Source organism: Vulpes lagopus, chromosome 24 (genome assembly GCF_018345385.1).
Source record: "Vulpes lagopus strain Blue_001 chromosome 24, ASM1834538v1, whole genome shotgun sequence".
In the NCBI taxonomy this organism is placed as follows: Eukaryota; Metazoa; Chordata; class Mammalia; order Carnivora; family Canidae; genus Vulpes; species Vulpes lagopus.
In genome coordinates this window covers 17,421,759-17,436,164 of record NC_054847.1, presented here as the reverse complement: position 1 = coordinate 17,436,164, position 14,406 = coordinate 17,421,759, and the positions used below count along the sequence as shown (strand labels likewise).

At 40.1% G+C, this 14,406-nt stretch overlaps 1 protein-coding gene across 5 annotated transcripts in view; it reads right to left on the bottom strand.

Annotated features, from left to right (window-relative positions):
* ACMSD (aminocarboxymuconate semialdehyde decarboxylase) overlaps nt 1-14,406 on the bottom strand; it is a 65,393-nt gene that overhangs the window by 28,587 nt on the left and 22,400 nt on the right. For 4 of the 5 annotated variants that reach the window (XM_041739565.1, XM_041739563.1, XM_041739564.1 and 1 more), the window contains 3 exons: nt 7,456-7,505; nt 5,382-5,618; nt 662-755 (listed from right to left, as the gene is read on the bottom strand). In XM_041739565.1, the coding sequence (XP_041595499.1) occupies nt 662-755; nt 5,382-5,618; nt 7,456-7,505 (381 nt within the window). The remainder of the gene's footprint in view (nt 1-661; nt 756-5,381; nt 5,619-7,455; nt 7,506-14,406) is intronic. The other variant, XM_041739567.1, reaches the window with a different exon arrangement.

Below are 14,406 nucleotides of genomic sequence, written 5' to 3'. Positions count from 1 at the left end.
GGCCACAGAATTGATACCTGTCACCATCTCTCATTATTGGGGATAATAAGGAGAGATTGGATAGGCCAAGCAGAAGTCTCTCTTCTTTCCCTTTTCCTCTGTGTAGGAACACAGAACAGTAGAAAGGAGCAGATAACAGGAAAATTGAAAGCCTGGGTCATCTACGATCTAGTGTGGTGGAAGTTGACCTTCTACTTGTAACTCCACAGTTCTCATTGTAAAGGCTGATACTATTGTTGGCTCTTTAAAAAAATCTATTAGACAAGCATGGTTATCTTTAAAAAAATCCATCAGGTAGGCATGGTTACTTATTTTTGAAGCCTTTTTGGGAGTCTGTAGTGAGGTACCTTTGAAGTCAGACAGATTTGTGTAAATTCCATTTTCACTTATTAACTATATGACTTGGATAACTTATCTAACCAATCTGAGACTCAATTTCTTCACCTATAAAGTGATTATTATAATGTCAATCTCATAGAGTTTCGTGTGGATATGATTCAAATTACAGTAATATATGCAGCATTTATCCAAAGCTCAGTAACTCACAATCCTGTTAATTATTCATACTTTCTCTTTTTGACATGGTAGGGTTCCAGAAATAATTGGAAAAAAAAAACCCGAAGGCTTGATTCTCTTTTCCAGATGCCAAGTTGATACAAACCTACAAGCCAAGGGAGCCAGTATTTGGCCATCCGTCCATCCATTTGCATGTCCCAGGGGTGCACAAATAACGAACAGTTCAGTTTTTCTGCCACCTTTAAAGAAGCAATGAGAGAGAAAGAGAGAGAGAGAATTATTTGAATGAGCCAGCAGATATAGGGTGCTATTTTAGGGAAACTGTTTTTTCTCTGGCTCTATATTGATCTGAATAAATAAGCTAACCTATTTTTGAGGTTGTTTCTTAATCTATATAAAAGAGGCATTGAGAAATTCTGCTCCTGTTTAGAAAATAAGAAGGTCTCTTTAGAATTAACAAGGGGCTTGGTGGATTTACCACCGAGGTGATGAATTTAATATATTGTTTGGCAAAACAATTCAGGAAACATTCAGCATTCAAATGTTTTAGCTGAGAGCAAAATGCTCAAGGACTGATCCCATGCCTCAAATGCAGGGGAAGTTTCCCCTGATGGTTCCTATTTGATCCAGTTTTTCAGAAGGACGATTCGGATTGTACCCTTGGAGTCAGATCTAGAGGGTTCCCTTGTTTCCTCCCGCTTGGAAACTTGAGGATGTCGAAGTGTAGAAGTGCTGGGCTGGGGGCCAAGGTCTTGTGACTGGACTGGAGCAGGCTGGCCTGACCCAAACTATTGGCCAGACAGAGCCCAACACTGGCTGGGAATTTCTGGGAATCTACAGGTACTTACAAAGCCTCAGCAGCCCAGCTGAGTCCCTGAACAGTCTTCTGTGAATGAGAGGACTTTAGAAAGTCAAGAGCTCACAGTGTCTCGGCCAGGCAGGTACTGAGATGAATGTCATGGGCAAACCTTTTTTCCAGGGCCTTCTGGGAAGTGGAAATCCTATCTGGATGGAATGACTTTTATTCAACAAAATGTTTAATTTCAAAAAGTTCCCTCAACAGGCATTGGGTATGAGTGCTTAACAAGGTTCAAAATAGGTTTTCCTTACCTCGTTTCTTTTCCAAATATATTGAGATGCTGGAGTGATTCGTCCTACCTTCACATATAAATATGTGGGCTAAATAGACTGATGCGATGTGAGTTCTGGACATGAACATTTTTATTTATTTTTATTTATTTATTTTTAGGAAAAGAGAAAGAGAGAGAGTGCATGAACATTAGCGGGGGTCAGGGGAAGAAGCAGAGGGAGAGAAATCATCCTAAGCAGGCTCCATGCCCAGTGTGGAACCCGACACCAGGCTCTATCTCACCACTCTGATATCATGACCTGAGCTGAAATTAAGACCCTGACACTTAACTGACTGAGGCATCCAGGCACCCCTTGACATAAGCATTTTTAAAATGGAGATGCAATTCTTGGGCAACAAGGGATTCTGGAAGTGGCAGATAAAGGGTAGATTGGAGAATGGACTTCTAATTCATCAGGTTCTGGGGGCAGAAGGGAGAGGAGCTAATTAGCTTCTGATAATGGATGCAGGCTGGGTCAACTTCTTGGGAGGGGTATCAAAGGCACAAAATCATGGTATCTCAGTGGGATTTGACTCTTATTAGAATAAAACTTTATTCTATGCACCTGTGATGGTGCATTTCTCATCAATTTAAATTAGTAAATATTTTTTATCCCTTCTCTGTGAGGCATTGTAGAGAACACAAAAAGAAGTCACTTAACTTTCAAAATCATGATCTCATATTAACTAAGAACTTACCATGTGCTAAAACTATTATAAGAATTTTACAGTTGTTAACTAGTTTAATCCTTTATAAGATGAGCACTTTTTAAAATTGAAATATAGTTGACACACAATGTTACATTACTTTCAGGTGTACAACATGGTGATTTGACAACTCTGTACATTATGCTGTGCTCACACGAGTATAGCTATCATCTGTCACCATACAACAGTATTATAATATTGATTTTATTCCCTATGCTGTACCTTTCATCCTTGTGACTTATGTGTTCCATAACTGGAAGCCAAGTATCTCCCACTCTGCTTGACCCATTTTGCCCATACCCTACCCCCTTCCCTCTTGCAGCCATTAGTTTGTTCTCTGCGTTTATTGAGTCTGTTACTATTTTTGTTTGTTTATTTTCCTTTTAGATTCCACATATAAGTGAAATCCTATGGTATTTACTTCTCTGTCTATGATTTATTTCACTTAGCATAATATCTTCTGCGATGAGCATTTTTGTTACTCTTATTTTACAGAGAAAGAAACCAAGGCAGTTAGAAGCTAGGTAACTTACTCAGGTCTTGTGGCTGATACATGGTACCAGTCTGTTTGCCTCATACTGGTAATGAGGTCATTTTTGTGCCTGGAACTTGACCTGAGCATGTGTGGTTGAGTTTACTCACTAAGTAGGGAGGTCTAGAACATAAGGGGGATGGGTTAGACACTTTGGAACTCCAGGATCTCCTTGAAATGACAAAGCCAACTTGGTTCATGGTAACTCCTGTCATTTGTTTAAGCCATGTTATTGACGCAAGATAGAGACTAGTGAGGATGCTAAGCCTTGGTAACCAAACGTGCTGTCAGCCCCAGAACATCACAAATCAGCTGAGGCCAGGATGCTCTCCTGAATTCCTTGAGAGACCAGGAGCCCTCCAAAAAGACTCTTTAGAATGAATGATGGATTGAGTTAGTCACACAAATGAAAATATCCATTTGGACTCACAACTGGCTGATTTACTTTTTGAGCTCCTTAGTAATTCATAAACCCAATCCAAGTGACTAATAAAATGACTTGCAGCTGAAGGCTTGCCCATATTGTGCTGAGTACAACTTAGGTGCACAAGTGAATAAATTCTCTTTCAAAGCCCATTAAAGTTTCTAGAAAACATTCCCTGCATCAGCTCAGCCCCTGCAGCCAATAAGCTTCAGGGAGCTCAATATTTAGAGGAACATTAACTCTTTCAGGTTATTGGGAGTCAGTTTAACAGATAACCCCCCCCCAACTGGTGGGTGGTATCCATAGATATAAACATGGAAAAATTTTTGTTTATGGTCAGAGCTCAATAAACATTAAAGGAATGAATGATCAGTGATTATAGTACCTGGTGAGTACACCAACATCTACTTAATCCATTATTGAAGATTTTGCTTTTACAATCAAAATAATAGAAAACAATACTGTTATAATTCTAGGAGGGAAGTAAGAAATAAAAAAAGGCAATTGAATATAGAATTATGCATCTTGATCCCTCATATGAAGAAAAGCAGATTTAGTTGCAGAAAGAAGGGCAGAAGAAGACTGATAGAGAGGACCATGGGACTGTGGACACTTTGGTTGGATACTTGAGAGGTGAAAATGGCACTGAGTTCCTGAAAATATATTTTATAATGCAATATTTCAAATGTAGAAAATTGTAAACAGTACTACTATGAACCTCCATATATGCACCAGCTAGTTTCATTAGTTAGCATTTTGATGGCATTGTTTTTTGTTACATATTTTAATTATACATTTTCTTTTTTTTTTTTTTTTTTAATTATACATTTTCAAAATATATGGCCTAAGTATAATAATTGAGGACTGATTAAATAAAACATATCCATATATTGGGATATTATGCAGTTATTTAAAAATCATGCATTATGAAAATTTTTATTTAGATTGGAAATTTTTTTTAAAGTTTTATTTATTTATCTGACAGAGAGAGCAAAAGCACAAGCAGGCATAAGAACAGAGGGAGAGGGAGAAGCAGGCTCCCCACTGAGCAGGGAGCTGATGCAGGGCTCAATTCCAGGACTCTAGGACCATGACCTGAGCCAAAGGCAGATGCTTAACTGACTGAGCCACCCAGCAATCCCTAGATTGGAAATTCTTTTTTTTTTTTTTTTTTTTTTAAGATTTTATTTATTCATGAGAGACACAGAAAGAGAAAGAGATGTGGGACTCGATCCTGGGACTCCAGGATCAAAGGCAGGCGCCAAACCGCTGAACCACCCAGGGATCCCCTAGATTGGAAATTTTTTTTTTAAAATAATAGTCACACACACACACACACAGAGAGAGAGAGAGAGAGGCAGAGACACAAGCAGAGGGAGAAGCAGGCTCCAAGCACCAGGAGCCCGACGTGGGATTCGATCCCGGGTCTCCAGGATCGCGCCCTGGGCCAAAGGCAGGCGCTAAACCCCTGTGCCACCCACTGCGCCACCCAGGGATCCCTAGATTGGAAATTCTTAATTAAGATATGAAATCACTGGCAGCCCCGGTAACAGGGTAACAGTGGTTATTTATCATTGGGTAGTGGGATTACGGGTTATTTTTGTTTCCTTCTTTATAATTTTCTGTATTTTCCAGAATTTCTTCAAAAATCATAATTTTGAAAAATCAGCATTTTTTTTCTAAAGCAAAATAAGTACCTTTTTCTTCTTCTTCTTCTTTTTTTTTTTCTTGTCACTAACATGGCCTTTTGTACCATGTCTGGGATGAGGGTAATATTTCAGCTTCCAAATGAAAGAGTAGAAAGAGAGCATGGGGGGATAGAAAGTAAGAGAGAAATGAGAGATTTCCCTGAGCTAGCTCTGAGTTGGCCTGCCAAGCATTTCCACGTGTCCCTCTTCTAGTGGAATAGCCCACTCCTTTTGGGGAAACTCTTTCCATTTTTCCTGCAATATGCAGCATGTTATCAGGCATCTTCTTTCCCCTTGCCATGGAAGTGGTGCATTCATATTCTGGCCTCCTGCACCCAGTGCAGTGCCTGCTGCGTGTTGGCTGAGAGATCATGGAGTACTTACTGCGTAGAAGGGGAAGAGTTCCCGTGCATTCAGGTCCCACTCGTTGATATGGGAACCAATCTGGACCCCGGGAAAGCCCAGCTCCTTCACACAGCGCTCCATCTCCTTGACGGCAAGCTCAGGAGCCTGCATGGGCAATGTCCCCAGGCCCACAAACCTCCTGGGATGGTTCGCAACAGTGGCAGCTAAGTCGTTGTTTAAAAGCTGGCACAGGTCTAAAGTGTCCTGAGGTTTGGCCTGGCAGAGATAGGTAAGGGAAAATCATATCATTCACAACCTACTTCTTTAGATATTTCCTCTGAACAACAACACTTGTCCTGGGCTCAATCATTTGTCGCTATCCATGGCTTTTATCCCTCAGCAAGCTGGGGCACAGACTGAAATAGGCACTGGCTGAAGGAGACCCAAAAGCCAATCACTGCAAAAGTAAAGAAAACTGGTGGTATATTACCAATTAATTAGAAAAATTGAAGCTATAATCAGAAGGGATGGACACAACTACTGGACCTGTCATCCATAGAAGAGATGGAATGAGGATGGGCCAGAGCCCCCCATCCACCCCAGTGCAGACAGGGGCTGGTAGGGCGCCCCAGGGAGCACAGTAGCTCCCTATGCAGGAGTCTAGGCCTGATGAGTGTCCCACATCACCAGCAGCACACCTCCTTGTCATGCCTCATCATGGGATGCCAGGCTGCTCACAGACCCCTCCTGTCCCTGTCTGTGTTCCCCTCTGTTCTTCCTGTTGGCAGTGACACTCAAGAGCTACCTTAGCAAAATGCTGATGCAGATGGTTTGCTTTCTCTTCCCCTAACTCTCTCTTCTTTGTTTTTTTCTTTCCTTTTAACTTCATCCCACCCCATTGCCAGGTGTTTGATACTCTCTTGAAATTCCAGTTGTTCAGTCAAAAGATTATAAACTCTAATAAATTTGTGCATATTAAAACCTTAGAGAATTTTTATTTAAAAAAAATGAGTCTAGAGGCACCTGAGTGGCTCAGTTGGTTAAGCGTCTAACTCTTGATTTTGGCTCAGGTCATGATCTCAGGGTTGTGAGATCAAGCCCTTTGTTGGGTTCCACGCTCAGGAGGAAGCCTGCTTGAGATTCTCTCTCCCTCTTCCTCTGCCTCTTCCCCCTCCTTGAGCTTTCTCTCTTGCTCTCTTTCTCTCAAAAATAAAAAATGAATCTAATCCCAGGAACAGATAAAGACTGAAACACTAATACTGGAATATGAGCACAGGTGAGGAAAGTATACGTAAGCAGGTGGTATTTCCATTGCTCCTAAGTCACAACACAAATGAATATTCACTTAGTTTAGCAGATACTTAGTGCATCCCCAGCTATGTACAAAAATGACCCCCACAGGTTGTGATCATGCCTGCAACTCAGTGCTTGACTCTTAATCTCTTGGAGAGAGATATCCAACCATAGGAATACCATTTTGAATTGTGTGTTTCCCCTGGAGAGGCAACATATTAGGCCATTGTTACTGTTCTCACTCCCCAATCATTATCATCTAAGAATAAACTGGTTTGTCAATTTCTGAGGAAGGCATTGCAGGAATGAATCATGAGACAGGTAAGTTCTTTTTTTTTTAATTAAAAAAAATTTTTTATTGGAGTTCAGTTTGCCAACATATAGCATGACACCCAGTCCTCATCCTGTCAAGTGCCCCCCTCAGTGCCCGTCACCCAGTCACCACAACCTCCTGCCCACCTCCCTTTCTACCACCCCTGTTTGTTTCCCAGAGTTAGGTGTCTCTCATGTTTGAGACAGGTAAGTTCTGATGGAATTAAGATTGAGTCTAGAATTGCCCTTTCAATGGAAATGCAAGCCACACATTGACACGTGGCTCCTGGCTACTGTTCTGGACCATGCGGGTCTAGAGCAAGAACATGATTGGGAAGAAAGCCTGGGAGGGGACACTGCAGTTTGAAAAGCTGGGGGTCCCTGGTGATCTCTAAAGGGGAGGAGAATTGGGGGGGCAATGTCAAGACTTGAGATACCTGTCTACTCACTAGTGAGCTGGATGTGAGCCTTCGCCCACCAAGGAGATGGTCTGAGGTTTCACACTCACCCAGTAACTAAACATGACGGGGACTGTGGAAAGGGCTTGCATGGTCACTCCTAGACACAGACACAAAGAAAGGCAAACGTGATGAGAAGATTAGTCTGGGCACTCCTCCTGCATTTGCTACAGCCCAGCAAGTCTCCATCCCCCCAACCCCCTGCTGCTCCTCCTTTTCCCCCCCTTCTCTCAAGCTCTCTGTCCCAGACCACCCCTATCCCTCAGCCCCAGGTCTATGGGAGAGGTGAAGGCTGGACAAAAATGAGCTCATTCAAGAAAAACTAATTGGCTGCATTTGTCAAGGGCTATTTCTACCCTCCTTCCTGTGAAGTTTTATTTAAGCAAGAAAAATTTCTCCACCAATTTTTCATCTTAAGTCATGTATCACAGAGAGTGTTTCTCAGCCACCTTCTCTTTTAATTAATCTCTGAAGTGAGCCCAACTGGAGTCCCACTGTCTGGAATGCCCAGAATGAGTTTCCAGGGTAGGCCCCAGAATCCAGCAACTAAGATGCCTAGAATCTCTTGTCTCTAAGCTCCTGGAGCTGGGGTATCAAGAGAGATGCTGTCAGACAGCGCTGGCTCTTCCTTCCCTCGTAGCCACATCCAACCCACAGGCAAGTTTTGTTAACTCCACTCCAATTCCTTTCATCGCCCACCACTCCCACCCTCTGCTACTACCTTGTCCAAGCCCCCAGCATACATGGACCACTGCGGAAGCCCCAAACTGGTTTCCTACTATCATTCTTGTCCTCTTATAGTTTATTCTCTACCCAGAAGTCAGAGTAAGGCTTAAAACTCAGATGAAGTCACTTCCTTGCTTAAAATTTCCAAGGACTTTTCATCACACTTAGAGCAAAATGTAGACTTGAACATGGTCTGGAAGGCCTCACACAGTCTCTCCTAGGGCTCACATTGTGCTTTGTTGGCCCTCTGCCTTTGGGAGTACTTTCCTACCCCAGGACTTTGCACTGATATTCCACCTGCCAGGAATGTTCTTCCTTTGGATTATCACAGGGTGGGTTCCTTTTCACCCTTAGGTCTTGGTTGAAATATCAGCTCCTCACAGAGGCCTTTCCCAACTCCAGCCACTGTCTCTCCCACTGTTCTGTTCCTTCCCTTTCTGTGTACTCAGTCATTATTGTGTTTAGTTGTTTACTCTGTGTCTTCCCCTACTTGAAGGTAAATACCACATGAGCCTGACTGTCCATGCCATGTCTCTAGTGGCCAGAGCAGTACTTTGGCATGTTGAACAGACCCAATAAATGGAAGAATAAATCATTATTTAGTGAGGACTAGAGACTGCAGTGTTTGATTAGAGAGCATTGTTAAAACATCGTCATAATATTTATGTTCACTGATTAGTATAAACAGATGAGCTCCTTTCAATTGTAAAATCTTTACGTTTTACCTAAATACTTTTGCTTACATTACTCTATTTCGTTTCTGTATTTTGTAGATTAGATATAAGGTCATATGGCTTGAAAGTGGTGGAATAAGGCTCTTCTCCAGCCTTGTTCCTTCCCTATGTCCCAGGGGCCATTGCATATCACATATTTCAGATTAAAATTGTACTACTTATGTGTCAGTTGGATTAGATACATGTTTTTTTGGTCTTTGAGAACTGAAAGGGAAAGAAATAAATCTAATCCATTTGGAGTTTATATTTTTTAAAACAGGGGGTTTTGACCCTATGGCATAGCACATTTCCTGACTTACCTGTTGATTAAAATAGTGAGGGGGATCATTATGAAAACAAATGCCTAGGCCCTCTCTTGAGCATTCTGATTCAGTGGAGGGGGCCCCCGAAAAAGAATTTTAGCAGGTGATCTTTATCCTGAAAGAGTTTTGGGGAGAGCTTTTATGGTAGAATGAGAGAAATAGCCCTAGGTATAATCCTAGCTCTGCCATTTACTATGTGATCCTGAGCAAATAACTTAACCTCCTTGCACCCCTTGGGTAACAATAGGTACAACAATACCTGCCTTCTAGAGATGTTGAGGGAGGATAAGATGTGCATATACTTCTGACTTCCCTGGGGCCTCTTAGCCTCCTTTATGCAGAAAGGACTAGATCCCTCACCAGTTCTGACCTTCCTGGGTTGATCCCAGAACCTCAACCTAATTGAGGACTTAGGATATATATATATATATATATATATATATATATATATATATATATATATATATATTTTGTCTCATTATTATCTTATTTTTTAGTCTTTCTCAGCCCAGTGTTGGATCTTGTGGTGAAGTAACCCAGGGTCTGCCAGTTACATTTTCCTCCCCAGGAAGATGACATGGATTGCTGGAATCTTTTGTGCTGGACATCTCATCATTTTATTTTCTTACCTCCATAGGGGTGGTAGGATATAGTTATTAAGCCCCTGGAGCCAGATTGCCTAGGTTCAAATCCTGTTTATGTCCCCTGCAAACTGCAGTGTGATCTTGGGCAAACTGCTTAAACTCTGTCCTTCAGTTTCTTCATCTATAAAATGCGCAAAATAATAGATACTATCTCCTAGGGTCGTTATGGGGATTAAGTGAGTTAATGCATGATAGGGACTGAGAACAGAACCTAGCACAAAGTAAGTGCTCAGCCAAGGTTAGTCACAGTGATTCTCATAAGAATAGCCATGGAATGAATCACAAAACAAAATGCAAAGGAGACACACTTCATCTAAACTGTAGTCATAGCAGTGGTCTAACAACCACCCAAACGAGCCATTTGAGTCTCATTTCTACTAGTTTTCTACTTGAAATGGTGGGTCCTTCCTCGAGATTTTCCTTCCTTCCTTCCCACCTGCCTTCCTTTTTTTTTTTTTAATTTAAATTTTATTTTATTTAAATTCATTTAAATAAATGAATTATTATTATCGGTTTCAGAGATAGTTTACTGATTCGTCAGTTGCATATAACACTCAGTGCTCATTACTTTAAGTGCCCTCCTTAATGCCCATCACTCAGTTACCGCATCCCTCGCTCCCTTCCAGCAACCCTCAGTTTATTTCCTATAGTTAAGAGTCTCTTAAGGTTTGTCTCCCTCTCTGATTTTGTCTTGTTTTTCCCTCCCTTCCCCTATAATCCTCTGTTCTGTTTCTTAAATTCCACATGAGTGATATCATATGATTATTGTCTTTTTCTGATTGATTTATTTTGCTAGCATAATACCCTCTAGGTCTATCCATGTTGTTGCAAATAGTAAGATTTCATTTTTTTGATGGCTGAGTAGTATTCCATTATATATATGTGTGTGTATGTGTGTATATATATTATATACATATAATATATGTATACATATATTCCATTAGTATACCATATCTTCATTATCCATTCAACAGTGGATGGACATCTGTGTTCTTTCCATATTTTGGCTATTGTGGACATTGCTGCTATAAACATTGGGGTGCAGGTGCCCCTTCAAATCACTATATGTATATCCTTTGGATAAATACCTAGTAGTGCAAGTGCTGGGTCATAGGGTAGCTCTATTTTCAACTTTTTGAGGACCCTCCATACTCTACCATCTTACAGTCCCAGAGTGACTGTACCAGCTTATAGTCCCACCAACACTGTAAGAGGATTCCCCTTTCTCCACATTCTCACCCACATCTGTTGTTTCCCAACTTGTTAATTTTAGCCATTCAACCGATATGAGATGGTATCTCATCATGGTTTTCATTTGTATTTCCCTGATGCTAAGTGCTATTGAGCATTTTTTCATGTGTCTGTTGGCCATTTGTATGTTTTCTTTAGAGAAATATCTGTTCATGTCTTATGCCCATTTCTTGACTGGATTATTTGTTTTTTGGGTGTTGATTTTGATAAGATCTTTATAGATTTTGGATACTAGCCCTTTATCTGATGAGACATTTGCAAATATCTTCTCCATTTCTGTTGGTTGACTTTTGGTTTTGTTGACTATTTCCTTTGCTGTGCAGAAGCTTTTTATCTTGGTGAAGTCCCAATAGTATATTTTTGCTTTTGTTTCCCTGGCCTTTGAAGATGTGTCTAGCAAGAAGTTGCTGGGGCCAAGGTCAAAGAGTTCACTGCCTGTGTCCTCCTCTAGGATTTTGATGGATTCCTGTCTTACATTTATGTCTTTCATCCATTTTGAGTCTATATTTGTGTATGGTGTAAAGAAATGGTCCAGTTTCATTCTTCTATATGTGGCTGTCCAATTTTCCCAGTACCATTTATTGAAGAGACTGTCCTTTTTCCATTGGATGTTCTTTCCTGCTTTGTTGAAGATTAGTTGACCATAGAGTTGAGGGTCCATGTCTGGGTTCTCTATTCTGTTTGCTGCTCTATGTGATTGTTTTTTTTTGTTTGTTTGTTTGTTTTTTAAGATTTTATTTACTTATGTGATCTATTTTTGTGCCAATACCATATTGTCTTGATTACAGCTTTGTAATGGAGCTTGAGGTCCAGAATTGTGATGCCACCAGTTTTGGTTTTCTTTTTCAACATTGTTTTGGCTATCTGGGGTCTTTTGTGGTTCCATGCAAATTTTAGGATTATTTCTTTCACTCAAAATGTTGATGGTATTTTGATAGGGCCTGCATTGAATGTGTAGATTGTTGTTGCATTTCTTTAGAATGTTCCATTTCTTTGTGTCTTCCTCAATTTCTTTCATAAGTGTTCTATAGTTTTCAGAGTGCAGATCCTTTACCTTTTTGGTTAAGTTTTTTCCCAGGTATCTTACAGTTTTTGGTGCAATTGTAAATGGGATCAACTCCTTAATTTTCTTCTGTCTCATTGTTCATGTATAGAAATGCAACTGATTTCTGTGCTTTGAATTATATTTTGCCACTTTGCTGAACTTCTGTATGAGTTCTAGCAACTTTTAGGTGGAGTGTTTTGGGTTTTCAACATAGAGTCTCATGTCATCTGTGAAGAGTGAAAGTTTGAATTTTTGGCTGATTTGGGTGTTTTTTATTTCTTCTTGTTGTCTGATTGCTGGGGCTAGGACTTCCAGTACTATGTTGAACAACAGTTGTGAGAGTGGGCATCCCTGTCATGTTCCTGACCTTAGGGGAAAAGCTTTCAGTTTTTCCTCTTTGAGGATGACATTTACTGTGGGCTTTTTGTAGATGGCTTATGTTATTGAGATATGTTCCCTCTATCCCTACACTATGGAGAGTTTTAATCAAGAAAGGATGCTGTATTTTGTCAAATGCTTTTTTGCATCAATTGAGAGGATCATATGGTTCTTGTCCTTTCTTTTATTAATGTGGTATATCACATTGATTGATTTGTGGATATTGAACCACTCTTGTAACCCAGGAATAAACCCAACTTGGTTGTGGTGGTGAATAATCCTTTTAATGTACTGTTAGATCCTATTAGCTAGTATATTGCTGAGAATTTTTGCATCCACGTTTATCAGGAATATTGGTCTGTAATTTTCCCTTTTGGTTGGGTCTTTATCTCGTTTTGGGATGAAGGTGATGCTGGCCTTGTAGAAAGAGTTTGGAGGTTTTCCTTCCATTTCTATTTTTTGAAACAGCATCAGAAGAATAGGCATTAGTTCTTTTTTAAATATTTGGTAGACTTCCCCTGGGAGGCCATCTGGCTCTGGACTTCTGTTTGTTGGGAGATTTTTTGATTACTGCTTTATAATTTCTTTGCTGGTCATGGCTCTGTTCAGGTTTTTTTTAATTTCTTCCTGTTTCAGTTTTGGTAGTTTATATGTTTCTGGGAATGCATCCATTTCTTCTAGATTGCCTAATTTGTTAGCATATAATTGCTCATAATATGCTCTTATAATTGTTTAGATTTTAGTTATTTCCCCAGAAATGGATTCTCTAGTGTCCTCTATGCTTTATTCAAGCCCAGCTAGTATCTCTATAATCATTGTTTTGAATTCTAGTTCCAACATCTTACTTATATCCATTTGATTAAATCCCTGGCAGTGAGTACTGCCTTCTGTTCCTTTTTTTGGGGGTGAGTTTTTCTGTTTCATCATTATGTCCAGAAAAGAATAGATGAAAGAAAAATGCTCACTAAATAAATCAGAAGATAACAGAAACCAAAAAAAGAAAAGTAAAAAAAGAAAAAAACCAAACAAGAAGTAGAACAGAACAATAAAGTAGATCCTGGGTGTATTTTGGTCTTTTTTTTTTTTTTTTTAGAAGAAACTAGATCTCAAAATAGGAAAGAAAAACTTTATATATATATATATATATATGTATATATATATATATATATATATGTATATATATATATATATATATACAAAGATAAAATTGAATACAATGAAAGGAAACCAAAAATGAAAAAACCATAAATGTAAAAATAAAAAAGATTTAAGAAAAGAATTGATAAAATAGGAAAATAGCTGAAATGAAAAAAAAAAAAAAAACAACTGAAAGACTAAAGAATAATAAGAAAAAACCCACAAATGCTATATATTGTTTTCCCCCCAGAGAAAAGCTTTGCAGTTCTTTATGACTGATAAAGTTGGTATTAGCCAGATATTCTTGCTGATATTCTGGGGGAGGGGCCTGTTGCACTGATTCTCAGGTGTCTTTGCTGGGTGGAATCACACACCCCCATTGCCAAGGGGCCAGGCTTTGTATAGGCAGCTCTAAATTGCACTATGTGACACTGTTTTGCTCCCTGAAGGCTGTCAGCACTGATTGGGGGGGATGAAAATGGTGATGCCCCAATCTCCTGCCCCAGAGCTGAAAGTTTGTGCCCCCACTCTAAAGTGAGCCCTCACAGAAAAGTAATCACTCTTATGCCCCTGGTTTCCATCAGAACTCTGTTCACCCAGCCTGTGACCCAGCATTTCTATCTCAGGCACGTGACCCTACTTTGAGTCTCCAAACGCTGTAGACTCCTGTGCCTCAGCAGGTGCCATTGCTCCTCCAAAGGGAGGTAGAGGGGTCTCCCCATGGTGCTGCTGCTTCCTGGGCCCTGACTCTTGGAAAGCGCATTCATCTGGCTGTGCTGCAGTT